This window comes from Mya arenaria, chromosome 6, assembly GCF_026914265.1.
Source record: "Mya arenaria isolate MELC-2E11 chromosome 6, ASM2691426v1".
Lineage (NCBI taxonomy): Eukaryota > Metazoa > Mollusca > Bivalvia > Myida > Myidae > Mya > Mya arenaria.
This window is the reverse complement of record NC_069127.1, coordinates 20,903,028-20,930,557: the sequence shown is the minus strand read 5'-3', so window position 1 is coordinate 20,930,557 and position 27,530 is coordinate 20,903,028. Positions and strand designations below refer to the sequence as shown.

General features: G+C 38.2%; 1 protein-coding gene across 2 annotated transcripts in view; it reads right to left on the bottom strand.

Moving 5' to 3' along the window:
- The window catches only part of LOC128236972 (uncharacterized), a 70,480-nt gene that overhangs the window by 6,042 nt on the left and 36,908 nt on the right, over positions 1-27,530 (bottom strand). The window contains exons 12-31 of one of the 2 annotated variants that reach the window (XM_052952131.1): positions 26,250-26,378; positions 25,340-25,559; positions 24,758-24,942; positions 17,065-23,259; positions 14,310-16,980; positions 11,636-11,675; positions 9,173-10,084; positions 8,697-8,822; positions 7,540-8,211; positions 7,156-7,274; positions 6,433-6,574; positions 5,850-6,100; positions 5,465-5,522; positions 4,795-4,874; positions 4,391-4,460; positions 3,660-3,877; positions 3,253-3,367; positions 2,770-2,907; positions 2,061-2,251; positions 1,219-1,446 (exon numbers count right to left, since the gene is read on the bottom strand). In XM_052952131.1, the coding sequence (XP_052808091.1) occupies positions 1,219-1,446; positions 2,061-2,251; positions 2,770-2,907; positions 3,253-3,367; positions 3,660-3,877; positions 4,391-4,460; positions 4,795-4,874; positions 5,465-5,522; positions 5,850-6,100; positions 6,433-6,574; positions 7,156-7,274; positions 7,540-8,211; positions 8,697-8,822; positions 9,173-10,084; positions 11,636-11,675; positions 14,310-16,980; positions 17,065-23,259; positions 24,758-24,942; positions 25,340-25,559; positions 26,250-26,378 (12,760 nt within the window). The remainder of the gene's footprint in view (positions 1-1,218; positions 1,447-2,060; positions 2,252-2,769; positions 2,908-3,252; positions 3,368-3,659; positions 3,878-4,390; positions 4,461-4,794; positions 4,875-5,464; positions 5,523-5,849; positions 6,101-6,432; positions 6,575-7,155; positions 7,275-7,539; positions 8,212-8,696; positions 8,823-9,172; positions 10,085-11,635; positions 11,676-14,309; positions 16,981-17,064; positions 23,260-24,757; positions 24,943-25,339; positions 25,560-26,249; positions 26,379-27,530) is intronic. The other variant, XM_052952132.1, reaches the window with a different exon arrangement.

The following is a 27,530-nucleotide window of genomic DNA, read 5'->3' as shown; positions in this document are numbered from 1 at the left end:
ACGGTCACTGCCGATTTGTAAACATAAGAAAGGTGGCGCTGACACAATCAAATACCTCATCTTTTCAGTAAAAGTTTTGAAAGTTAATTTCTAAAATATTCATGATGAAAATTTCTTTGTTACCCACAAAAATATGTTGATGTTTTATGTAGCATTTATTTACCATGTCCACGATCTTGTCAAAATTCGCCGAAACCGCCATTTTGTCAGAACATTTTTCTGAGTTATTTTTATCAATGCTCTGTTCTATAAGTGATTTTTTAAACCAGGGAAGTGATTTTTATTTTCATTTTCTTCTAAAACATCTGCATATTAAACATTATTTTACCAAAGACAATTAAATAACAGCCAGGCTGAATGTAACATTCGTACCCAATCGCGATCGTACCAAACTAAGATTCGTCCCCAACATATATCTTTTTTTTTAAATTTATTTATTTGATTGCTTCAAATGTTTAACTGTGTTTGTTTTTTTCTTCATTTAACATGATTTTTTGGAGAAATATGTGACATTGCACTAAAGAAGATGCCAAACAAGTACAACCATACTACCACAGACAAAAGACAAATTTTAATTTTGATATTAAAACACACCCTTCTAATTTTAGAGAAAAAACAACAACACCATTTTGTATAAGTCTGAAAATCATGAAAAATGATTTAAATTGAGCATGTAAACAAAACAAATTCTAGGGGCAGACCCGCCCCCCCCCCTTAAAAAAACAACAACAAAAACAACCTTGTGACAGGGATTGACCCCTCCCCCCAATCGCCTCTACACGACTCATGTAGCTTGCCCTTTTCAAAACTCCACCCTGCCCTTTTCAAATCCTGGCTGGAGCACTGATAGGAGGACACCTTAGCCACTGGACCGCTCAGAACCGCTTAATTGATTTACAATTATACAATTGTTTCTTTCCCCAAGATCTCTAGGATATGACATCTTTATTGGCAGTCCTTGACAATATTATATTTTTTGCAATACTACTAATCAACTGTAATTATTTTACTGATCAAAGTTTGTATTGTACAGCTTAGTTTGTATAGCTGGAGCTTTATGATCATCTCATACTTTGAGGGCAATTTCCAAATATTGAAATTGCCTTGAATATCATATAATACTTTTAAACAATCAAAAACATATGCCCTAGGTATGAATACAAATTAAATCTGTTCAACAGCTGCATCAGACAGTAATTTCAAACAAATTTCACTCACCATGAGAACACATCCACCCCAAGAAGAGACAAAAATCGGCCTAGAGGAGGGAGAATCTGCTTTGTGATGTAGTATGTGGCATTGAGACGGAGGGCGGGGTCAGCAAGGACCTCCCCTGGGGTTCGTACCAGCTGGATGAGGGGCAAGCCCGGGCTCCCGTACACAATCAGGTACGGCACACGTTCACCCACTCGTGGCTCCGAGCGACGGTCGGATCTCACCTTCTTCCTGAATGATAAAGACACATTGTTAACAAGAGTGATCAACTGTAACAAGTGCGCCCCTCAAAATTAAGTTTTATAAATTTCAAGCAATTCAAAGGCCATAATTCTGAATTGACTACAGAACAAGGTTGGTTATTGAACCTGACTGAGATTTTCTGCCTATACGTATTGTCAAAGTTTGGTGGATGGGACCAAATATTCTTGAGTTACATCATGGACAACTAAGCGGATGCTACCCGTACACCCAAAGTGAATCCATATATCAATGTTGAAATAGCTATCAAGAGAGACAACTTACTTACGCTATTTTAACACAATCTGGTTAATGTTTAGTCCCATGTAAAACAACACCATTGCGAGTAATTGCTTTTTCTTTTGATTTTTCTTAGTTTCCAGCATGGCATAAATTGAAAACTATTTATTAATATATAGTCATGCTATACATCGTATGTGTATTGTTTTGAGTTACATGTGAACTTTTAATATGGAAATTGTAATTGGACTTTTAACAGACGATCAATTTTTTGCATACTTGACTAACAATAGCATTACTAAGATAATATTAAGACCATTTTTTCAAAAAAATTCACAAGCTGAATACACCAAGAAGACACTAACTTTGCAATCTCCAAAGCAGGCACACATGCTCCAGGCTTGTAGCCAGACATTCCGCGGTACTCTTTAGCGAAGATAAAATCCTTGAGGGAGACGTTACCCTCCATGACGCGCTGACACTGCTGCAGAACGTATGCTTTTACCTCTGACACATCACGCTGTGTAAACAACACCTTGATGGACCTCTCCAGGATCTGTGTTTCAGATGAATGAAGATTCAATTAAAGACACATAAAAGGATTATGTAATTACTTGTAACGATAATATCATTTCCTGAACAATTAAATCAATTGTTTCTTTATGTTGAATACATTCATCACGTATTGGCCAATCTGTGGTTTAGTGGTAATACACTTGACTGTCAATCCAGGGGTCACAGGTTCAATAGCCCGCCACACCACTAAAAAAAAAACTAATTGTCTTCCGGGAGGGCCATTAAATGGGGGTCCCGTGTGACAGTGCTTTGGTGTATGTTAAAGAACCAGGGTAGCTCTAACCAGGGTTACATTCGGTCTGTGCACTATGCTCCAAGGCCCTAGGGCATATAAACAAGCTTACACACCACCCTCATGTAATTCCTTATGTTCAAAACTTAATTCATTCTTCCTGAACAAATGGACAAGGTAAAGTGTATAAACACTGACAGAACCTTCTTAAACAAATAAAAACTTAAATAGTTTCAACTATGACAATAAATGCCCTCAGTAATAACCTTGGAGACAGCAGAACATGTATCCCGGCGAACTGTCTCTATGCCCTTAGCGTCGTATACGGGCTCCTTTTGGTCGGGCGTCTCGTACATGAAGCCCACATAACGCTTCTTGGTCTGCAGAACGCATGGAAGGTACACCTACAATGTTATAAGGTTCTCATTGTGAGGCTGACATTTATAATACACCATAATTCAATAGAATTCATGGTTATAATATTTAAATATTGTTTACAATGATTTCATCAAAAGGGTTTACATAAAGAAGTATTCCAAACATTTCCAATATTTATGCAAATCAACATTCCTACATCAAATTTAGAAACAATATACTGGTACATCAAGTAATATAAAACATCATTCCTAAACCATAAATGGCAAATGGAAAGAGAGCCACAACTAGTCATTAAGGAAAATTACATTTACAACATAAAATCTTAATAATCTGCAAATCAAAACATTTATGAACATAACAAGCTAGCAAACCTTTTCAAACTTGAGTTTGATGGGTTTAGGGAACATCTCTGTGACTGTCCGTGCAATCTCCTGGCCTATCTTAAATGCCTCCTCCTTGCTACGCCCCTTCAGCAGAATGAACATACTGTAATCAAAACAACATACAGTGTTACATTACTCATTTCTTTGCTGGAAATTGATCATTGACCACGCCTGGAAACCTTGCGCTAGTTAAATACATCCCATTTAAGAAAGATAAAGAAAAGATAGCCAGGGTGGTTTCATATTTGACCATAAAATATCTAGATAGAAACTGTCCAAATAAGATTAGGAAATTCATTACACTGACACAGCTGGTACCTTGTCTTATTATATGTCTTTAAAAACTTTTAAATCAGGCCAGCTTTATATTGATAGTCAGATTCAGTTAGACCTACCTGTCAGTGTCACCATACACGACCTTTGCCCTCCAGCGAGGGGTCTCCTCCACAAGCTTTATAGAGCGCTCCAGTGTCTCCCGAGCCTTGCGTACAATGCTGTCGGCGACCTCGATACACGGCATACGTCCGGAGTAGTTGGCTGCCGTATAGCCGTATGTCACATTGGCAATAAGCTTCAGACCAAGCTGTCGGGCATTCAACATTCGACTCAGTGTCTGTGGGATAGATAAGTATGACTTTAGGTTCACTGTGAGGAAATAAATAATCTAAATACATGTCACAATTACACAAGATATAAAACAATTTCATGGTTCTTTACTGCTAATCATTAACGGTCAACATTTACAACAGTGCTTAAAAGGAAATCATGTCAACAAAACAGCTAACTGTTCGCCAATATCGAAAAATACTTTTTTTTACCAGACTCAGAACTGATTTTCAAATGATGGCAGTAACCACTTATTAATATCCAGACAAGATGACTAAGAGATTTGCCAATGATAGTAGATTTGGAAGGGAAGGGACATAACTGCACAACAATTTAACCAAGAGTAATGCACCTTCATACTGATATGTTTATTATTATTTGTGATACATGTATATATTTAAACTGACTAATATTCTAATTAGCGTGCTATAATATTACCTGGAACACTAGATATGCTAAAAAATAAACACGTCTTGTAACCCCCTCCCCCCCGCCCCTCTCCATATGTGCTAGTTCATACCTTGTCTCCCTTGTAATTGCCCATGGCTTTCTTCACCATCAGTCGGGTTTTCAGGATCTCTTCTACCATCCTGTAGAAATGAGCAAAAACGTAATTTAAACACTTGCAAAGAATACATATATAATGGCTTCACTGATAAAATAAAATATCCCCTCGTGGAGCGTAAACTTATGACATTTTTGGTGACAGAAACATATACCAATAGAATACTCCTACTCTTTCAGACTGATTTCTAGTTTTTTACCTAATACATGTATCTTTCTGATAGTTTTGGATGACTATTTATAGTATTTATAATTTTTTATATACTAAACTGTTAAAATTGAAGCCTTCATCTTTACAATACAAACTAAACCTGGAGAAAACTGTTACAGTAGTCATAATGAAATGTATAGCATACATACACTGATATGACCCCTCTCTTCACCTCCTGTGTACAGAACACCACACCGTTGGGCGACACAGACACCTTCCCACTCAGTTTCTGTACAAGTGAAAATACGTTGTTATATCATTAAAAGCATATAATCAAAACAGCAAATGACAATGATTAGTCATTTGTCCATTTAAGATGTACTCTTACTCCTGAATAAGCAGTACCACAATTAATCCAATTACCGAGAAGGATGAATAAATATTTAAAACAATGGTTTTTATGGGATGAATAAATATTTAAAACAATGGTTTTTATGAAGGATACCGTGTTGAGTATGAAAGAAAGGTGCAGAAAACATGGTATGAGATGATCATTGATCACTCTAAATCTTTTAGGACCCACCAGTCATTTAATATTTGTGCATTTTCAGATATTAAATACATGATTTCAATCTTGATAACAGTAATTGATAGTTTTCACAAATGCATTATTTAGTAAGTATTTAATAGTTTATCACTCAAAATTTATCTTTGTTATATTAATTTTAAATATGAGTATCACTTAAATTCAATTTCCTTGCTTACAATGATGTTTTCTAAACAACAGAAATATTATTGATCAATGTGAATGATATGGATACAGGGATACCTCAACATTGTTTACTTCTCAAACATAGATGCATACAAAGACTCTCCTACCTTTATGACAGCTGGATCTAGACTTAGAGATGTGCAGCCAAAATCTATTGCACCTTCACTGAAAGTACAGAACAGAAAAATACTATGAACATTTGAACATCATGGCAATTTAAATTTTCATTAAACATCTTAGTACTGCTCCCTACAGTGGACATTTTTAAGCACTCTGCATTTTTTGTAAGTAGCAGAAAGGATATTCTTATTTATTTGAGATCCATCCTAAAGATATAGCTAAATAATGCTTGAGCCCAATTCCTGAATAGAAACTAGAAACAATCACTGTGGACCATTTCTGAACATCACAAAAAAGTAACGTTGCATTGGTTTGAACCAAATTGCAATTATTTCATGTATTTTGAGTTGAATAAAGAGAATTCATTCTCACTGAGCCTTGTTGAGGCAGTTGAGGCGTCCAAGACATGTGGAGAAGCAGTAGTTGTAGGCGATCATGATGGAAGGGTAGAGGGACTGAAAATCCACCACAACGACTGGGTCTGTGTAGAACCGAGATTCCGGCTCTAGGGTGAGAGCAATACATTCTGGAGCCTTCATCCGAGCCCGCTGGTGCACACTGGGCGACACAGGGATGTAGTTCATGGGCTTGGCCACTCTTAACATCATGGATTCTACCCGGTACTGTGTGGGAACAGAACATGGATGTTACTATGCCAGATCAATCACACTTTGTAATTTCTTATAAAGAAAATGCATATTACTGGTTAAAGCATGTGACTTTTTTGAAAATGCGCCAAACAAGTTAATATTTAAAACTCACAGATGCCTTAAGATTTGCTTTTTTAAGGGGTTAAAATGATATTTGATACAGGGCATGGTCAAGACGGTTTGATATAAACATTCAAAGAAGGCATATATAGTTATGATGAACCTAACTGATGGTTTCAGTTACTTTATATACAGAGCACCTTCTCAGTATTTCTTAAACAAGTGATAGATTTCATCTCCCCTACCTGTGATCCCCTGGAGAGTACATGGTAGAACTCGATGCCGAACACTCGGGCAAACTCACTGGTACGGCCAACCACATCGAGCTGATCCAGCAGCTCCAGGTTGGCCTTCGCACGGGTCATATAGTGTGACAATACCTTCCACCTAGACAAGAACAGGGTGTAGGTTATAGTTTATGGGCAAGTAAGAGTCTATAGGCAAGCAAGAGTGTACCTGTCAAACCTATAAGTAAACTAACTGATACATTCAAGCACTTATAGCTCTGCCAACATCCAGAAGGCTGTTTCATTAAGGATCCAGAGAGCTATTTTGCATTTAGGAGAGATTTTTTAAACAGTGCAATACTACTGTAAAATATTTTTTGACGAAAAAGCCCCAGGGGACAGACAAATGTGATCCACTGTTTTAAGGCCAAAAACATACAAATATTTGAAAATTATTTTGATTTACATGGAAGAACACAAGAAAGTTCATTTACGTTCAAACTAGCATTTGTTACTACAGTCAAACTCTGTTGGATGGAACTCCAAGCGAAAATACTTCGAGCTTCAGGAAATTCAAGTCAAGCATGAATCCAGTTCGAGCCAACGAGACATCGAGCCAAGTGAGTTCGAGGCAACCAGGTTCAACTGTATACTATCAAATCAACAGCCTAATGAAGCATTGCATGCAATTACTATATCAAAAACAATTAAACTTGAACACCTCCAAGGCTATGTGCATACCTGTGGAGATGAGTTCTGTGTTTGAACCAGCTTGTGAGACTACGGAAGGGGTAGAGTGGGATCCGTCTGTGTAACACATGGAATGCCACATTCTCAAAACTGTAGATGTTCAATGTCACCTATAAGGGGGAACAATAAGTGATTACATCATTTAGAGTTATGCCAATCTCATACTTTTATTTGCTTTTTAGCTAAATGAAATTACAAAGGTCAATATGAAAAGTTTTTGGTTGTTGTTTTTTTATACAAAGCCACTTGATAAAATTACTAAGGTTGTATGGATTTGGAGAATTTTGTTTGTTATTTATACAAAGCTGGATAAATATTTTAAAATAACAATACCTTATCCCTATAAACAATAAGCTGTATTATATACTAACAAACCTCATGTCTGAGCAGCCTCCAGAGGTTGAGTGTTATGCGGCCTGCAATGTGAATCTCAGACATGTGGTCGGCCCCATACTCATCCTTCTTTGCTGAATGATGGGATGCCTGTCGGGCGTCGGGCAGGCGGGACAGGGCCTGGGAGAGGTTGCGCCCAAGGGTGGATGCCCTTTGTAGAAGGTAGCCCCAGGATAGCTGTTGTATCTCCCAGCCAACCAAGATGTCTGCATCCCAGTTGAGAACTAGATCTATAAATGTTGTCAACAGTTCCATTTCATCCTGGACATATGTCACTTTCACACCAAGAAAGCCCGATTTCTCTAACAAGGTCATTTCATACTTTTTGGGATCAGAATCTTTTATTCCTGGTGATGTCTTATTGGATGGTGCAGATTGTTTCTGATCTGTTGATGATCCTGCCTGAGGTTTATGGGAAGATCCCATTTGGTTACTTTCTTTCTGATTGGTTGATGCTAGGTCTCCAGACTGCTGATTGGCCGACTCAGGGTGAACAATGAGAACACCGGTTTCCTGCCTAGTTCCCCTTTCTGCAGGGACATCATTAAAGATTGAGTAGAAGATGGCAATCAAGGGGTCATGTTCAGGGTCAGGCATAAGGTCCCCGCGGCTCTCAGCATGAACCTCCACACTCAGTATGGTAAGATATTGGAACTGGATAAAATATAGCTGATCTTTATTTCATCATTTCAATACACATTGAACTATGCACATAAACTAATTTAAAACACAATTAACTATATACGAAAAATTATATTCGCAAACATAAGGTTGGGTGGGCTGATTAAAATCATTAATCAACCTATGCTTGGACTTCAGTCTGGAATCCTTGTGTACAGTAAAACATTAACATATGATTCCCAGCACATGAAAACTGTATGTTAAAATTCTGGCATTTGAAATCAAAGATCTGTTTACTCATGATTAGATGTTCAGAGATCCCCCCCCCCCAAAAAAAAACAGAAGATACCAACACACTCAATCATAGTGGGTCGATTGTTCACATTGTTAACTTAAACAAAGTTCTAAACAATCGGCCCATTATTGGAAAAACTAAGCATTATTTTTCATGGTCTGCAGCTTAATTCTTTTAACAAAGATACCTATATAATAAGACATACATACAATATGAAGCATACCTCATGAAGTGCCTTGGCATCTTGCAGGTTTTGCTGGCTGTGTCTGAAGCCAAAGGAGTTCTTCAGTGAAGGGCCCTCAATCTGAGATGTGTCTCTCCTTTGTAGGGAAGGTGTGCCATACTGCTGCTGTAAACAATCAGTCAATGTACGGTCAATGAAATCAGAATGTTGAGCAGAACAAGCCTGAGGTCTTAATTTATTATTCGACTTTAATTTTTGCTTTATGCTTTGGCCATGCAGTGTGGGCTTTTATTAACAAGCCCTGCAAGCATTTTAAGTATCATGCTTTCATTCAAATTTCGACAAGTCAATACAATCGCATACATGTATCCATTATAACATAGACAAACAATTGAAAAATAACGCAACCATTTTCTTTTTTTAATTTATATAAATTATGTTCTTCAGAGCTCAAAAAAACTACCAGTAACTTAAATTAAATCTGTATGTAAGTTTACAGAAAGTATTTCACCAACCTTCATCTGCGTTGACAGTATTGCCCTCCTGAGAGTTGTCTCCGTATTTGTTGACAGGCGTCTCAGTGGGCGTATCCTCTTTGGTGTCACAAACTCCCCTTGACATTCACGCTCATCTTTACTATCATCTTGAGAGAGTTCAGGCTCACGACTACCAGCAATGGGTGTATATTCTGACTCAAAAAGATCTGTAGACTGTCGTCGTAACATTGGCGTACTGTGCAAAATATTTGTGTCTTCTGTTTGGCTGTGCTCATCAGTTGGTTGACTGCTTTCTGGTGTTTCAGCAGATTTCTCCACAGCTGGTGGTTTAATTGGGGTAAAATTGTCAGTTTTGGCTTTCTTAGACTCTGGAGTATATTGGTTGCCAGCTTTCTTGGCCTGTTGGTATTCTTGGGTATCCATCTTGTTTCTCTTGTTAGTATCTTTATTCCTCTCACCTTCTTGACTAGATTGAGGACTTATGGAGTCTGATTGACTATTCCATTCTCGTTTTCCGGTGAACATATTTAATCTATAGCTTCCTTTCTTCTTCTCCTGTGTTTGACTTTTTTCAGTGTCTTTAAGTTCCAATTGCTTCTTTGTTTTAACTTCAGAAATTTGTTTTCCGTTTGCATGATTTGAATCTTTAATTTCATTTTTCTTATGTTTAATGTCAGTGTAAAGTTGTCGTCCCTTGTTCCATAATTTGATGCTCTTCATAGATGGAGGTAGTAAGCAAGGTGTAATAATCACAGACTGGTCACCTGTGATTGCATATTTGAGTGCAGGCTCTTGTTGCAGTTTCTGGAGCAAATCTTGTGCACCAGTCTGGGAAAATGACAGCTGGCTGGTAGAACATGCGGCCTCTCTCCAGTGCCTTAAACCTTGGACAGACGGACAGGTTGGCTCAAACTCTTCTAATTCAGATACCTGAAAAAGATGAGGAAGTTACTTGAAAAGATATTTTCCATACAATCACTAGTCAATGCCTAGAGTATTACCATAAACAGTTATCAACACAATTATCTGGCTTCAGAAATTTCAACAAGCCTGACAATGTAAAATTTTAAATCTGAGTAAGCCTAGCAAACCATTGCAAAGATTGTAAGGTTGCCCTAACCTTGCCTGCAGTATTGCATGTGTTAAAGGCACTAGACACCAGATGATACGATTGTAAGAAAAGAGAAAATTGTCAAAAACATACATATTGATATTGATGTGTACAATGCATTGAATCCTACTAACTGATGTATCACATCCCTTAGGACACATGCATCTTGTGCACTTTGGGAGCATTTTTTCGAATTCGAAATTTACTAGGGTTGTCTACCACGTAAAAGACCACTAAGTTTAAAAAATATTGTCTGTAAATTTATCAAAACTCATCATGTGACTTTCACATGCTAAATATACACACTTCATGGCTTCCCGGAAGAACAGACATTGCAAGAAAGAAGTGAAGAACTGCCGCGAAACAATGTAGACAAAGAGCCTGACAGGTCAACATTGGTGATGAAATTGAAACTTTTTTATTAAAAAAGGTTAACTCTGATGTAAATTGCAGCAAGTTGCTTACACGCTTATTGACAGTTATGTGTGTGAAACATTCACATGACTTGCAAGGTGTTCGGAAAAGCCATTCCATGCTTTTTATAACTGGAAAACCATTATGTAATATTTATAAACAGGGAATCTCTGACAGCTGTGACCTATTATCGGCCGCATACTAGCTTGCTTTGACAATTCTAGTCTTGGTATAAGAAAATACTATATTTGTGGATTTTAGGACCATCTGTGACATAATTACAACATTAAGTCTTATGCCAGCTGTTGCTATAATTTATAATGATAATTATAAGTTCAGCAGTTTATCCGTCTCAACATGTGTTTGAACTAATTCTTATATGTATCCATAGGAATGCACATCAGAAATATAAACAATTAATACAATGGGTAATTATTTGATTATTGAAAATAATGTGTTTATTCTGCTCTAAAGTTAAGCTAATGATACATTGCCACACACAACATGCACGTTGCCAGAATAAATCAAGCTGATAACTATGTCAGATTACGACACTTTGTATCTTGCACCTTTTTGTCAAAATCATATTAATGTCACCATTCAAAGATACATTTGAAATTGACTTGTAGAAGTGATGTGCAGAGGAAGAAAACAATTAAAAACAATAACAAGCTCAAGTCAGAAACTCAATCCAAATGAGAATATAACTGAATAACAGTTTATACACATAAATGCCAACAACAACAACAGCAACAACACCAAGGCTATGACAATACTTCCACTTTGTTCTTTCAAAAACAGACAAGTTAATAAACTTCTTTAGGTATCAGACAAAACTGAACCAAAGCAAATATAAAGCATGATTTGAAGAACTGTAAGATTACATGAAACATGCATGGTGTGGCTACTTGCATATTGGGAGTGGCGGTGTACGGGGGTGGGGGAAGCTAGCTCACCAGCGAGGATGGGATCTTTATCACGCGACCACCTCCCTCCCTACAATATAACAACCAGCATGCCAGTCAACCCACTGTTTATACACCAAGTATACATTTGTGCATGAAGATTTTACAGTAGAATTTGAAAGTAGAACATTTATAGCATAATTATATTGTTCTTCTGTGGGTACTTTTATGACACTTGTGATTATTTTAATTATTGAAAAACAATCATCATTGATGATTTGATATGATTAATTTATCCAAATTATGGAAGTAAGTTTCCAGCACATGCTGTTGATAATTACTTGAAATTTGTAATGTCTTTAAATTTGCTATTTCCATGTATTTTGACATTTTCCCTTAGGTTTAGATCACAACGTCTATGATAAGGCTATCCTTAAAAGATGTTTGTTTGCAATGGCTTGTCATATATCAGTAAGTGGGTCGGTATGGATTTTTTTCTTTTAAGACACAACATCAAAGCTGTTCTAAAATCTGACAAGCTAAAATCATTCTACTTTCAAATTCCACTGAGTCTGAAAACAATTTTATTACTATTGAAAGCAACAAAATATGATATGATCTAATTAAATACATGCGTTATTTTTTATATAATTATTATAAATTAATAAAAATCTGATTAATCATTGCTATACAAAACATTTACCGGTAGCTTTAAATCTGTTTCTTAATAAAAATTTCATTAAGCTCCAGAATATCACAAAATAGTGCACACAGCAAGCGCATGCCAACAAACAACTAAAGACTAAATTAGATGATAACTAGGAGAATAAGAGTGCTGCAGAGTAAACACCAAACCCTCTCTGTTCTTTCCAGCTCGACACTAATTGAAGCAAGAGTTACTGATGTTGCTATATCTATAGACTGTCTTTATGTGTGTTTCAAGTTTCCAGTACCCTTGATATTTTTAACACTCTTAGGGTTTAAAGGCCAATGTTAAAGGTTTTGCACCACATTGCCATAGACAGCACTGACAATGCTATAACAATACCTGGACTGTATTCCATTCTTTGGAGAACAGAGAAGGACTGCTGAAACAGGATGGTCTATACACGCTATTTAATTTTGAAGACTAGCTGTGCTCTTAATGTTATAGTTAGAACCTAGCAAGGAGAGGTATCTTCTGTTATTTAAGGGTAAAACGGTGATAGGTAATGAAGGAAAGAAATACAGAGAGCCAAGAGTCTGTGAAATTTTAGGATTGTTTGGATTACCTTGACCTAGAATTGGGATGTGTTGGTAATAACTAATACTGATAAGACTTTTTCCAATCTAGGATAAAACACTGGTAGTGATATCAACACAAGTAAAAACTTCAAAATCTATTTTAATGGCACTTATGCATTGAAGTCTCATTTTTCATCGAAAACTTTTTTAACATGTAGCTATAACATACCATAAACATCCTATTAGACGTGCATACATGTACTAATGAATATGTGTAAACCAATGAAAAGAGCCCTTTACACATATTCATCTGTTTTAAGTTAAGAATTAAGGTAATACCTTAATTCTTAACTTAAAACAGATGATTTTTTCTCAGATGAAAACCTAAACATTGGCACTATTAGGTTTTACATGTAGCACACCTGCTCAGACTGCTGACAACATCCATATAAACAGAAACTCTATCATATAAATAAGATGAATCAACACGGTCCACCTATGTTGATAACAGATAATAAGATTTCTTATTCCTGTTGAAAGTTGTGTATTGATATATTGAAGCAAAGTGTTTCAGGGACCATTCAAATGATTTACACACCATGCAGTGAGTGAACAAAGCTATGCTATAGCTGAATATGCTGATTGGTCCGTTGCTACCTTTCGACTCCGCCTCCGCCTACTGTCTAAGTGATTAATAATTGTCACAAGCGTTGTCAGTATTTGATATTGATGAGTCAATATACATGCCTGATCATTGAATTTAGTGGATCTAAAAAAAGTTTGCTGAAAAATGGTTCTTATTCATGTTTTTAAAAAGAAATGAGTCTGGCATATCTAATAGGACATTTCACTAGTTCCTTAGTTTAGCTCCATCCAAACCAGCCAAAGTAATCCAATAACACACACTTATACATGTACATTATGCGGCAGTCAATGATTCTGTATGCCAAGCTCACAGACTGATTGTCAACATTCACAACACAGTCAACAACCCACATGCAAGGCAACATAAACTTGAGTGTATGCAATTGGAGATCACTGGAATATCCTTTTCTCACTTGTGTCTGTTTCATAGCAGTGATTCTCTTCTACCTCAGCCAATTATCTAGGCAACTTCCCATAGAGGACTAAGCCATCATGTATTTTGAATCTTCCAGTGATCTTACCATAAAGCAAGTATGAACAAAACTTAATTGAAACAATCCAAATTTTTAAGTGTAATGATACAACAAGTCCATATTTATGTATAATAACAGACGAAAAATAACTGCTATTTTTTACTACATGTAGATTAAAAACAACTGCAACCGTTAACAATTATTTTCCAAAGGTGAAATAAATCTATTAACTGAAATAAAAATTCAAAATGAACCATAAACAAAACACAACAAAACTGAAAGCTCTGGTTTGTGTAAGTAATGATGTATGACAATACAGTGGCCAGTGGTGACGAGATTAGAATATGGATGAGAGATGGATGCACTTCTAAGTGTGTCAATACCTCGGTTTCTCAGGCACGTCCCTGTGGTTTCCATAAAAAGCATTAATGTGCCGGACAGCTGACAGGCCATGCAGATTGGCCGATTCCTGAATACTCTCTCTTGAAGGAGGAGGGATTGTTGGTGTGATCACATGACAAATATGGCCGCCCTCTTCTTCTACCCTTGGTTTTGTAAGATATCCTTGGCCACGATCATTGCTGCCTAATTCTGATGATTCCTGACTAGACCCAAGTCTTTGATTTCCTGATTGTGCTGTATTTGAGCTAGATGACTGTTGAGCTTTTCCACCCTGATTTGATTTTTTCCTTCCCTCACCACTTCCGTATGAAACAAATGGCACATCATGATCTCCATTTACCTGACTAGCACATGTCTTTGTAGGACTGCTTCTTTGTGCTAAGTTGTTGACACATTTCAAAATGGACTCATTTACTCTATGGCTATGCACAATGCTGTATTCAGATCTAGCTGATGAATCTGACAGAGATCTACAAAACCTAAGGCTTGAAAAACCCTTGTGTGCAGAGGTAACTTCAGAAGAACTCTCAAACAAGTCTCTACTATGTCCACTGAGATCTTTAATACTCGGATTTGAGCTGTTATTCCCTGTTCTACAATTGTCAAAAGAGTTGCTACGATGGTATGGTACAGAATTTACTAAGCCTATCTGAGAATTACCTCTGTGATGAAAAAGCTCTCTTGGATCTTGCTTTTGTTCAACAAATCCATTCACATGTGTCAAACTTTGGATTTGTTCATCCTTAGCATCACTCTGAGACAACGATCTATGATATTCACCATTTCTATGTGTTTTTTGGTTTTCAAGGTTTCCATGAAACAACCCCCCATTGAGAAGATTTGCTGAGCAATTCATTGCATCATAAGATGCATTATTTCCCCTCTTTGCTGTGACATTTGATGAAAACAGGTTAGAAGATATCCTTTTTAAATCCAATTCTCTTCCTGTTTGAGCACGATACATTTTTAATCTCTTTATAACAGAACTGTCACTTAAGACTGACTGAGAAACTGCTTGATTATTATGGAAGGAAAAATCATTGCTATAAGATTGAATATGTCCATTCAAGTCCCCATGTTGAGTTTTCTTACTTGTTTCATGAGATTGCTCTGAATTCATGATATCAAATATGTTATTTCTATTTTCATCCCCTTTCTTTCTCATTCTTTGCTCAAATTCTTTGATTTCTCTCAGCTTTCTTTCTTTTTCATGAATATCATGCTTTTGCCTCTCCGCTTCACTATTATCTGGCAAATCAAACAAGTCTGCAGATGGATCATGACTAACATGCCTTCTAACATGATTACCACTTCTCTGCCTATGTCTGTAGCTATGCCCTTCATCATCTAAGTCATTTTCATCGCTAATGTCACTAAATTCTTCACTGTGTATTACATTGATGGAACCAACGGAACTGCAAGCACCTGGAGATCTTCCCAGTCTCATTTTACTTGATTCAAATTCCCCTGTTCGACTGAATTCAAGAGTGTCGCATTCACTGAGTTTAGCAACTCTCGGACTAGAATATCCTCTGGGTGACATTCCCGAAACCCTTGGAGATCTACATGGAATTAAAAATGGAGGTGCTCTGCCTTTTCCAGAATAGTTTAATCCTGATTTTATCTCTGCATCACTTTCTTCTTCAGAGTTCTCATTTTCTTCATCACTTGCAGATATTTGCCTGTTTGGAGTAAGATAAGGTGGTGGACTACTATCATCAAGCTTTCTTTCATCTTGTTTTTCTTCAACTAGAACTGGTGGACCAAGATCTGGAGGTGTATTGTTTACTACATCCATATCACAAACTTCATTGTCAGGTTCAGTCTTTTGGTAATGTTCATTACTTATACACTCTAACACAGGAGAAGATAAGTCATTGTTCATTTCATTTTCTATTTCAGCTTGACAGAATGACTTTATATCTTGTAAAGTGATATTTGTAGTTTTAGCAATGGCAATTTTACTTGGCGTTCCAGGAGCAGTAACATTCCTGTCATCAGCTTGACTTGCATCTTTTGTATCACCCTCATGCATATTTTTAAGAATATCCGTGATAGACAATTTCTGTTCCCTTACCTCCACCAAATTTTGGCCATTTTGTTCAACTTTTTGTTCCAAGTTTCTACTGCTGTTTTTCAGATCTAAAGTAGCACCAAATTGTATCAAATCTGCAGGAGTTAATGGTCTTGGTGGTGAATCACAGTCCTTGTCAGGTGGAGGAGGGGAGAGATAAGCTAGCTTGTACATGGTGTCTTCAAACACAGCTTGATGATCATCTGACCTGTCATTGTACGTTTCATAATCTGGTAAAGTTACAAATGGCCTAAATGAGCTGTCAGAATCGGATGCAGTGTCCCTACTTTTCATTGGTGATTGGTTGGAAGATGATGTGTCAATGTCGCTAAACTTCTGAGATGTAAGTTTTTCCATTGTAGCATCATGTAAAACTGACAGGGTACACATTAACTTGGTAGGTCTTGATGATTTTGTACGCTTTCGCCTTTTTGTTACAAATGCTCTACCATCATGTTTCTTGTTTGGCGTTTTCTTTTTCTTTTTGTTAAAATTTTCAAGACTTCTAGACCCAAAGGCTACTTTAACTGACTCTAGTTCACTCTCCTCTCCACTTGAACTAGATATATCTTTGATCCCTGTCAAGGAAGAAACATTACTGTTAGAATTAGTGAATTTGCAACAGCTTGAACAAGAACTGGGGCAGACTGACAGACACTCACCTGAGTTAATGTGCAAATCTGGCCGATCAGCTTGCTTTCTGGATTGGCACACACTTCTTCTATTGGTGTGACCCTCATCAGATGATTCCACTTCTTCTATAACAAGTGTTTGGTTGTTCTTTGTGTCTAGTATAACAACAGCTGAAGAGGAAGTTGAATTGTCCAAGGTAGAAGGATTATCCTGATTAACAGTGACACTTTTCTCTTTATCGTTGTCAGAGTTTTTTTCGGAAGTATCATTGTCTTCAGTATCAGAGTCTGTTTCAATGGTAAATTTCTGTTTAGCTGCTAAAAACTTTTCAAACTCTGCAGAAAACCCTGTCACTGCCTTGTTACAAGTTCTTTCTGATTTTACACCATCAAGATTTTCATTAACACTCTCAACAAGATCTTTATTCTGTTTACATTTATTGTAACCATTCAATTTTGATTCATGCATAGAATTTTCATCAAGATTACCAACATCCAGTTTGTTCACAACTACACGTAATTCCTTCTGTCCCTTGAATTTGTTAGTCACAATATAATCCACACCAGGTATTCCATCTGAATCAGAATCATATCTATAGTTAGATTTCTTACTCTTACACTTAGTCTTTTTTTTATCACCTGCCCCTTTTTCAACACTTGAACACCTCGAACCCCTTCTAGAAGATGTTGCAGAATTTGAACTTAAAACTCTTTTACTTCTTTTCGATCCAGTTTTGTTAGAATCACTATTGTCACTACTCTTTCTCCGTTTCGATGACCTTGAACTAACAGTGTCCATAGCACTTTCTTCTCCACTTATTAAAGAGTTTCTCCTTGACCTTGACATACTTGACACACTGCCCATACTACTGGAACGAGATCTTGATATCACCTTATCCAATATCAGTTTTTCTTTCTTTAATACTCCATGTTCAGGATATACTCCATCTCTCTCATCATAACTTGCATTCCTTTCATTTTTTCGACTGTTTAATGCCTTGGCAACAAGGGAGTTTTTTACACTTAGAACCAAATTAAAGTCATCATTGTCTTTATCAGAAGTTATATTGAAATCAGAAAGTGTATTTCCACATTTAATTGGCAAATCGTTTTCTTCCTTTACCCCAAATCTACCATCTCCTACTGATATCTTCTCACAGGAGTCACTATCTAAATTAAGTTCTGTCTTTATATCAACTATATCATCAATTGGTTCTTCTACTGAATCTTGGCTTTCATTCTTTGCTTCTTTGTTGATATCAACTTTCTCTTCACAGTTGTCTTTATCACAGCCATCAGCAATATCTACATCCTCACCTGAATTTTCTGCTTCTGAATTATTTTCAACAGCTACATCATCATTAAGCACACCTATTTCGTTAAATATCTGGCTATTCCCAGACTGATTTAAATCCATTCCATAGTCACTAAGCTCACTCTCGGCTTCAGCATTTGGAACACCTCCGCAATGAGCAGGACTTCTTCCAGCTATAGGTGTCCTAGATTTTATGGGTGTAAGTGTACCATCAGATGCTTCGGTTAGACTCACATCTTTAATTACAATATCACCATTATCTTCAAACTCCTTGGGAAGGCCTGGGTTATTCTGCCTAACCTTCAAATGTGGAGTATGTGATCCTCTACCAACGATACCTTTCCCAAAGTACTGAAATCCCTGTCTATATTTCTTCAGATGGGGTACGCTGGAGATGTTCCTACCAAACATGCTGTTCTGTTTTCTTTGGCTTGTTGGAGTTCGCTTCTGCTTTCTTGACTTATCCCCTGACTCATCGTCCCCATTTTTTAACTGAGCATTTGCCACATCATTGTTTTCACCTTGCTGGTTTTCAGAGCACTGACCTTGTTGATTCTCTTGCTGTAACTGAGGGTTCAAATGCTGGTCCACCTCGGACGTTTGCAATTTAGGGTTCAAATGCCGGTCGACCTCAGATCTCTGTAAATGAGGATTCAAATGCTGATTTACCTCGGACATCGGCAACTGAGAGTTAAAATGGTGGCCCCCCTGAGGGAAGACCTGACTTTTGCTCAGAGGGCTGTCTTCAGCAGATAGGAGATCTGCTATTAGAGATTTATTGGCAGCAGGAATATCAGCAACTTTGACCTCTCTCAGAGGCGGTGGAACACCAGCTACTTCTTGGCAAAGTTTTAATTGTTCCTGAATCTGTTCTACATGTTCATCACTGAGATTCTGGAGTTTGACCACCTCTGTACCAATCTTGAGCAGACTGTACTTACGGGCATCTTTAGGGTGCATTCTGACTTCCTTTAACTGACATCCGCTTCTTTCTTCCTCATCAATTCTGAACTTGATGCCTTTTAACTGTGGAGAAGGGACTGGGAATTTGTACTTGTAAAATGGTGATGGTTGTGGAATAAGTGACCTTTGTCTGTATTTAATCAATTCCATTATATCTTTGGCAACATTAAAGCCACTTACATGCAAAGGCTTCTCATTTAAATTGTCAGAAATTTGCTGCTTGTCATACTTCCTAGGTTGCAAAGGTTTATTCATGAAAGCTTCATTCACTGGCTCACTCATTGTTCTTTGTCTCTGGACATTGTAAGTATGTATCATAGTCTGTTCTGGTACCAATTGTGATGTGTCCACAGTGGTTTCATACAAAGCCCTACCCATAGTTGACTCTGAGCCTGCATCAAACTCTTGAGGCTCACTTAAGTCCATAGCTTGCGAGAGATGAAATCCTTGACCATCCTGATCACCATTAAGAAGGCCTTGGAATGACTGATCAGTCTGCGACTGGTTCTGAAAATAGTGCTGATTCTCTGGTTGTATCTGGAGATTCAAATGCTGGCCAAACTGTGATAGCTGAGAAATTTGTTGAGAGGCACCGTGTGCTCTTTGACTTAAATCTGGATACTGACCCTGAAGAGCTGACGTCTGTTCTAGACGGCCAACGCTTGGCTGATTAGAATTAACCACAGGGTCTGGAAATGTGTCCACACTAGTTCTGGCTGATGAGTTTGGATCATATCTTTCATGTGGATTGGTGAAATATTCAGTGTTAAAGCTTTGCAAAGAATTCTGCCTGTGCATATCTTGCCTTAATTGAGGGTTTTCAATGCCTTGGTCATTAACTGATTGATTCATCTGACTTGTGGGAAAGTTTGTGTTAAATTCTGCAAGCAAATCTGAGGCATCACCTTCCAACAATTCTTGAAACGACGGCTGATGCGACCAGTCACGGTTATTTGGCTGAATTCTTGAATCTTGACCGCTCATATGAAACTGCTGATGAGATGCATTCATTTGACCTGAAGGGAAACCTGTAGACATCTGAGGTATTGGTTGTTGCATCTGCTGTCCAGTATTAGCCATAGTATTACGCATAACACCGCTAAAATGTGGATTCACTGGAGAATTTGGTACTTTCTTTGGCCTGCCTCTTTTGCGTTTTGGGAAAGTGTCACCAGCAGGAGTACCAGCCGGCATGCTCGCTGATCTGTCAATGTTTCTAGGTCTTCCCCGCTTGCCAGTCCCTCCCCGGCCTGCTCCTCTCCCTCTAGTGGATGCTGGCCTGGCATTATTTTGCAATGCCCAGTCGGTGATAGCATTTCTAGAACCAAGAGGAGGGTCTGTGAATTTTGGACTTGGTATGCGGCTTATCTGAGGAAGCCCCTGTTGTGGGCTTGTCATGCGGGGATTGCCAGGGCTCAAGGCACTCTGTAGAATGCTGGGCTGTGAAGGACTGGCCATGGCTGGACTGTGCCGAACACCCAAATGACCACCAGCTGCAGATGCACCTGAATGAACGGGACTGAGTTGGACTGGGTGTTGCTGTTGCTGGTCTGACTGTGATCTCTGAAGCTGATGATGTCCTGCTAATGACTGTTGCTGTTGTTGTTGTGAAGCATGGTGACCAGAGATACCATATGGCATTCCAGGACTATGGGTTGGTACCTCATTTACATCATCTGTAACTTTCTGTCCACTGGAAGATGATTGAGTTGTAGATCTGGCAGTTGTATTGTCAGATATGGCCTTACTAAAGTTCACACCAAACTCTGAACCTCTTGTCACCCCATCAACCAAATGCTTTAAGCTATCTAAGGATGCCTTTTCTTGAAACTGCCGATAGTTTGACATGAGGCCACTTCTCATATTAGCCTGTGGAGGGGGAGGGGTTTCTGTAAATTGTTTGATGGATGAATTCCCACTGAAGAGTGATATAAGGCTGTCATCTCGTATATTGGAGCTACTTTGACTATTTTGCTGAGAGTATGACCTCTGACTTCTTGAGTTTTCCAAATCAGCGAACAAATCCTGTTGGCTGTCATGCTGACTTTCATTAGCACTTTGTTGCAAGCTTTCCTTCACACTTGACCCAGGGGATGTGTTGCTTGACAGCAAATTGTACAACTTTGTGTTTTCTATCTTCCTTTGAGAACCTGGACTGTACATATTAGCACTTTGTGGAGATTTATAAGACATATGTTGGTTGGTAGAATTTCCTAGTTTTTCTACACTAGAACTTCTCTGCAATGAAGCTCCAAAATTAGTCTCATTGTCACCTGGCAATGAAGATACACTGGCATTAGAGTTTTGACTCACACTTCTAAATGCCTGTTTAGCTGGGTTATCACTTTCTGGATCAAATAGTAACCTTTCAAGAGGACTGAGCTGGTTAGTATTTGAGCTAGGACTTGGGGTAGATGGCACAGAAGATCTGTGGTAGGTCAAGAGGGCATTTGACGTCACAGGTAATGACACTGGCGTAGCTGGTGGACTGATTGCTTCATATTGAGTATGTTTTTGGCTTTCTTCAGCAGCTCTCTTTGCTTTCGCTTGCTCTTTTGAAGCAATCTCAGCAGCAAGCCTAGCTTGATAGTAACGAGACACTGGACCCAATGGTTGCTCTGTGGAAACGTGCACTTGGGGTGGGCTGAGATGGTTCAGTGGGGGGGATATTGCACTCTGTTGCAGTCCAAGAGGGGTTCTCGATCTGCCAGTATTAACCACGCTACTTCTACTTGGAGGATCGCCATTGGCTGAAACATGCCTCATAAAGAAAATTTCTTCAGATTGCTGACTATGACTAGACTTTCCACCAGAATTACCACTATTTCTATTTACCGGAGAAAGGGCCTCTGGTGAAGGTACCCCCCCTCTGACCATCTGTTGATCGAGAAGCCTCGGACGCTGAAGGCAATATCCTTGTCCAGGACTCCTTTGATTAACCTTTTGTTGACTAGGGTTTGCATCAGTCTGAAGCCTTAAAGGCCCACCAATGCGTGGCACTGTAGCATTGTAAGGTATCGCCTGATTCGTTAAGTCCCGTCTTTGATAAATGTTCAAATCACTGTTTTCATACATAGAACCAGAAGAGTTTTTGACTTGGCTAGACCTTTGATTTAAAGATTCAATATCCTGAAATGCCATATTCCTATTATGTTGTTGGGCATTTTGAGAAAAGTCATTTGTGAACTGATCATCACTGGTGGGTGAATAGTGTGCTGGTATATTTCCTCTTATTGTCTGACCAGCTTGTTTACTTCTAATAGCAGATTCGAGCTTTCTATTCACCTGCATGTGTTGATATGAGGTAACATTGGAGGGCATGTTGGTTGTATCTCCCATCTGACTACAAGTAGGGCTGACTTGTGGTAAAGGTGTAGCAATGAACTGAGGAGAAGCTGGTTGAGTAGGGCCATATCCTTGGGATGCTGAAAACTGGCCCGGGTGGGCTTGATTAAACGACCTTGGAGACAACTGTCTGTGAACTTCCATCTGGTGTGGGTAACCACCCATGGCTGGGCTCATAAATCTCACACCATGTTGACTGTAGGGATTATCACTTGCCGTAGAAGTTGGAAACTGATGCCCCATAGGCATTCTATTCTGATGTTCAAACTGACCCATGTATTGTCTTTCCATAGCAGCTTTCATTTGTTGGTACCCTTCTTGAGAACGGGGATCAAAATTTGACCTGGGGGGTATCTGGTGACCCGGCTGGCTTCTATACCTAGGTCCTGGCCACTGCTGGTTTCCAGCGGATTGATTCCACATTGCCTGGTGTCCAGCATGGGCAAGGACATTTTGGTTGCCTGCATTGAACTGAGCGGCCATATTGGTTTCAGGGACGTCACCGAACGGGTTCACGGCTGCTATACTATTCTGCTGTTCAATGGCACCTGTCCGGGATGCTGGGCCTCGCATTCCCATTCTCTTTACCCCTCCTGCTTTACCTGAAAGTACAAAATAGTTTTTTACTCCAAAAAAGAGTTGTCAAAACCAAATTTATACCGAAAACATTACATAGTCTAGTAATACGGCATTTGATCATTTGACATATGCCCTGTCAATTTTTTCTTGGCTAGGTAATGGGCATAGCTGTATTGTTACTGGCAACATCTGTAATGGGTTTTATGTGAGAATCATTAACTGTTTTGGATTATGCCCCAAAGTTAAATAACGCATAACAACATACAAGCTAAAATAACAAGAGGCCCATAAGGTCCTATATATATTCTACTGCCTCTCACATACAAATGGAAGCAAACAGTGAACCAGATGTTTAACAATTGGTAATAACTATTACACAACTCTCTGAACAAAATTATATTTTTGCTAGGCAGCATTTCAGGCAAAGGGTAAGAACTATTACAATAGTACACAACTCTCTGCACAAAGTTGTTTCCTTAGAAAATTCATTTGCATTTCAAGGGCAATAATCCAGTCATGCATGGGTGGATCTGGCTGGTTAAAGAAAGGAACCAAGCTCTCATGTATTTCTTGGAACCAACTCTCATGGATATTTCACTATTGTATGAGTTTGATTAAATACAATTAAAACGGTAGCGCGTTTACAAGCAAATGTAGAGACAACAGACACCACGTCCAGAATTTATTTTTACAAAATTAACAAGAGCTGTCACAGAGACAGCGCGCTCGACTTTTCCGCCGCTTTTCGGTGTATGGATTGAAAAGTTTTGGCGAAACATGCATGGATCACTGTTAGATTAGATTTCAATGCAAAACATGATGTGCTGAGATATTTACATAAATTGAATGGAAAATATTTGAGGAGGTACGCGAAATTTAACGTTAATTCTAAGTTGAAAAAGGGGCATAATTTTGTCAAAATGCTTGATAGAGTTACCTCCTCCTGTGTACAGGTTGGGGGCATGATGGTGAACAAGCGTGCAAAGTTTCCAAGCCAGATGTCAATGGACTTTGAAAATATTTGAGGTGGTACGCAAACTTCAACATAAATTCTAAGTAGAAGGGGCATAATTTTGTCAAAATGCTTGATAGAGTTACCTCCTGCTCTGTACAGGTTGGAGGCATGATGGTGAACAAGTGTGAAAAGTTTCCAAGCCAGATGTCAATGGACTTTGAAAATATATGAGGTGGTACGCAAACTTTAACGTAAATTCTAAGTAAAAAAAGGTGCATAATTTTGTCAAAATGCTTGATAGAGTTACCTCCTCCTGTTTACAGGGTGGGGGCATGATGTTGAACAAGTGTGCAAAGTTTCAAAGCCATATGACAATATTTAACCTGGTATACAAACTTTTACAAAAACTTTAACATAAGTGGTTATGCCGACGCTGACGCTGACGCTCGGGTGACTAGTATAGCTCTCCTTATTCTTCGCATAGTCGAGCTAAAAAATGATTGATAATAGTTGATGGTGATGCAACATGAAAGTATATACGGTAGGCATATCACAAATTAACATACCAGGTTCATCATTGGCACCATCATACTGCGGAATAACATCACTCATATCACTGTCACTATCTGACCCTCCAGCCTCCTGATTGGCTGACTCAGGCTGGGGGTGTGTCGTGTTGGAGGGCCCCGCCTCTTGTGAGTCCACCCATGTGTCATCCAGACCCGCAAGGTCATATTCATCGAGATCAGCACTAAAAACATAGTGTACTTTGTTAAATACTTACAGCTCAAGTTGATAAATTCCATTGAAGCATTGACTACTGGAAATCATATATATTTGTCAGCATGAAATTTTCTGGTTTTCCCAAAATGGACATTTCGTGGGTTCATTGATTCTGTATTTTCGTTTTTCAAATTTAATCTATATCAAATCAAAACCAAATACAAAACCTGAGGTCATAAATCGTCTAAAATATTACCACAAGGACGCATGCCTTCCTTAACTTTTGTCACTGGGCTTATGAAACACACAATGGTGTGACAATATGTCAATAAGTACAGATCAAATAATCATTAATTGCAAGCTGCAACAAACACTGACCATATTAAGTACAAAGTTAGTTCTAATTACAGAAATGTATTTCTCACCCCTGATCAATTCCGTCCCAGACTCTCTGTGTCATCTCCAGGCTCTCCTCCAACTCCTGTCTAGCCTCCTCCTGACTCAGAGGCTCAGACACCTGTGACAAGACACTGTCTTTATCCTCCAGGGCCCCCAACACCACTGCTGCATTTTGGGAGGAAGGGGGAGAACTCTCGTCTGCCAGTGAAGCCAAGATATCCACCAGTGACCTATCCTGGCTGGGAACTGTAAGGGAGAGATAAGACAGGGCTAATACATATTAAAAATCTTCATCTTGGTATTCTATGGCACTCTGGTCTCCACTCAACTGCTGAATTCTGGGATGACGAGGAAAACTGCCACCCTCAAGAGGCCAGGGTCTGGGTAAACATCTGTGAAAATACATGATTCAAAGCATTCTTGGAGTAAATGGGAGAACTCTGCTCATATGGCAGGGATCTCAACAAGTGAACAGACCTGGGGAGTAATACTATTAGTGTCAACATCCGGGATAACATCATCTTGGTTTTCTAGGAGCTGCTGCATTCTGTGATAGAGCATGGAAAACTCTCATCTTCAAGAGGACAGGATCTCAATAGGTGACTGGGAACTGTATAGGAGTGCTATTATAAGGGTTTACATTATCTGTCCTGGTCAATCTCCTCAGCTGCATTCTAGGAGGAAGGGGTAGTGTTCCCATCTGCCAGGGAGGCCATGGGTCTCAACAAGAGACCAATCTTGGCTGAGAACAGCTGGATATCAAGCATGCCTGTTGTTTGGGGTTTTTTTTGTCAGTTGGTCAAGGGGCATAACCCAAGACATATGTTAGCTATGTTACTATGTTATGTGCCTATTGTCATTACAAATGACACCTGATATTTTTCTTCTTTTACTTCTATTATATATGTCTAGTAATGTGACATCTATGTCACCAACCTTTAGGTGTGTCTAGCTGTATGTCACAGAAGCTCTGACTGGCTGAGACAATGCGGTGGATAGACGGAACATCGACCACTGGTTCCAAGTCGGCCTCATCTTCTATATCCTGGGTACCAGACATCTCATCTGGAATACAAACACATTTATTTGTCATTAAAAGTGTCACTTTTAAGATAGTTTATATAATTTATATTGAACTTGACTTCGAAGACCCATATGTGACTTTATCCTCGGCTGAGGAAATGGATCTCCTTGTGTGGGGGGAGAGTCAAAAAAGCATGCTTTTAGTTTGAGGTCTGCACACAAAAAGACCCAGATAAAACTGTGAAGCAGATAGGGTCAACATGTGATGAATGGTACAATACCTTTAAAAATGTGCATTCCTCAATTATGACCAAACTTGACAGGTTCCTAAAGTTGACAACTAAGGACACAGGGAAATGTTACAAGAAATCTGACTTGCTTTACAAAATTGAAACTCAGAAAATGGACCACAACTGTAAGTTGATAATACCTACAAAGGCGAGACACAGTCACTGATATACATAAGATATTCATTTTTATATAATAAAACATATGAAAAAAAGTTCTTGTAATCTTCTGTAATCTTTAACAAAATGTAAAATAATGCTTAAAATATAAGATGCAGGAGTCTGTTTACTGAGTAAGAATCCAGTACAGGAAGAAAGACTAGAATGCAAAAACAAATTTCTAGTGGGTTTTTGCCTGAACTCTTGAGTGAACCTATACCACTACACCACTGAATCCTTGAAGCCAGTCTTTCTTTATTGTTTTCAATAAATAAACATACCATATATTTACCTTATTTCACAAACATTTTTAGTTTTGCAAAGCAAAACTTAATGTTAAAGATGCACTATTATACCCAAATAATATTTAATACATTTTTTTTAAATTTACTAACAAGATTAATAAATGTTGAAAACAATAGGTCTTATGAAGGATACCGAGTTTAATTTGAAAGAAAGGTGCAGAAAACCTATTTCTACCTTATGAGACGATAGTAGATCACAGTAAATCTTTTAGCATTCACCAATCATTTAATAATTTTGCGTTTTCAGCTATTAAATACACGGTTATAAACTTGTTTTCAGTAATTAATAGTTTCCATCAATGCATTATTTAGTAAGTAGTTTAAGGTTTATCACTCAAAATTTATGTTTGTTATACATGTGTATGTATTCATTTTGAATAAGAGTGTCACTTTAAAGGTGCACAATATATGCTGATGCATTTTTTTTTTTTAATTTTAATGCA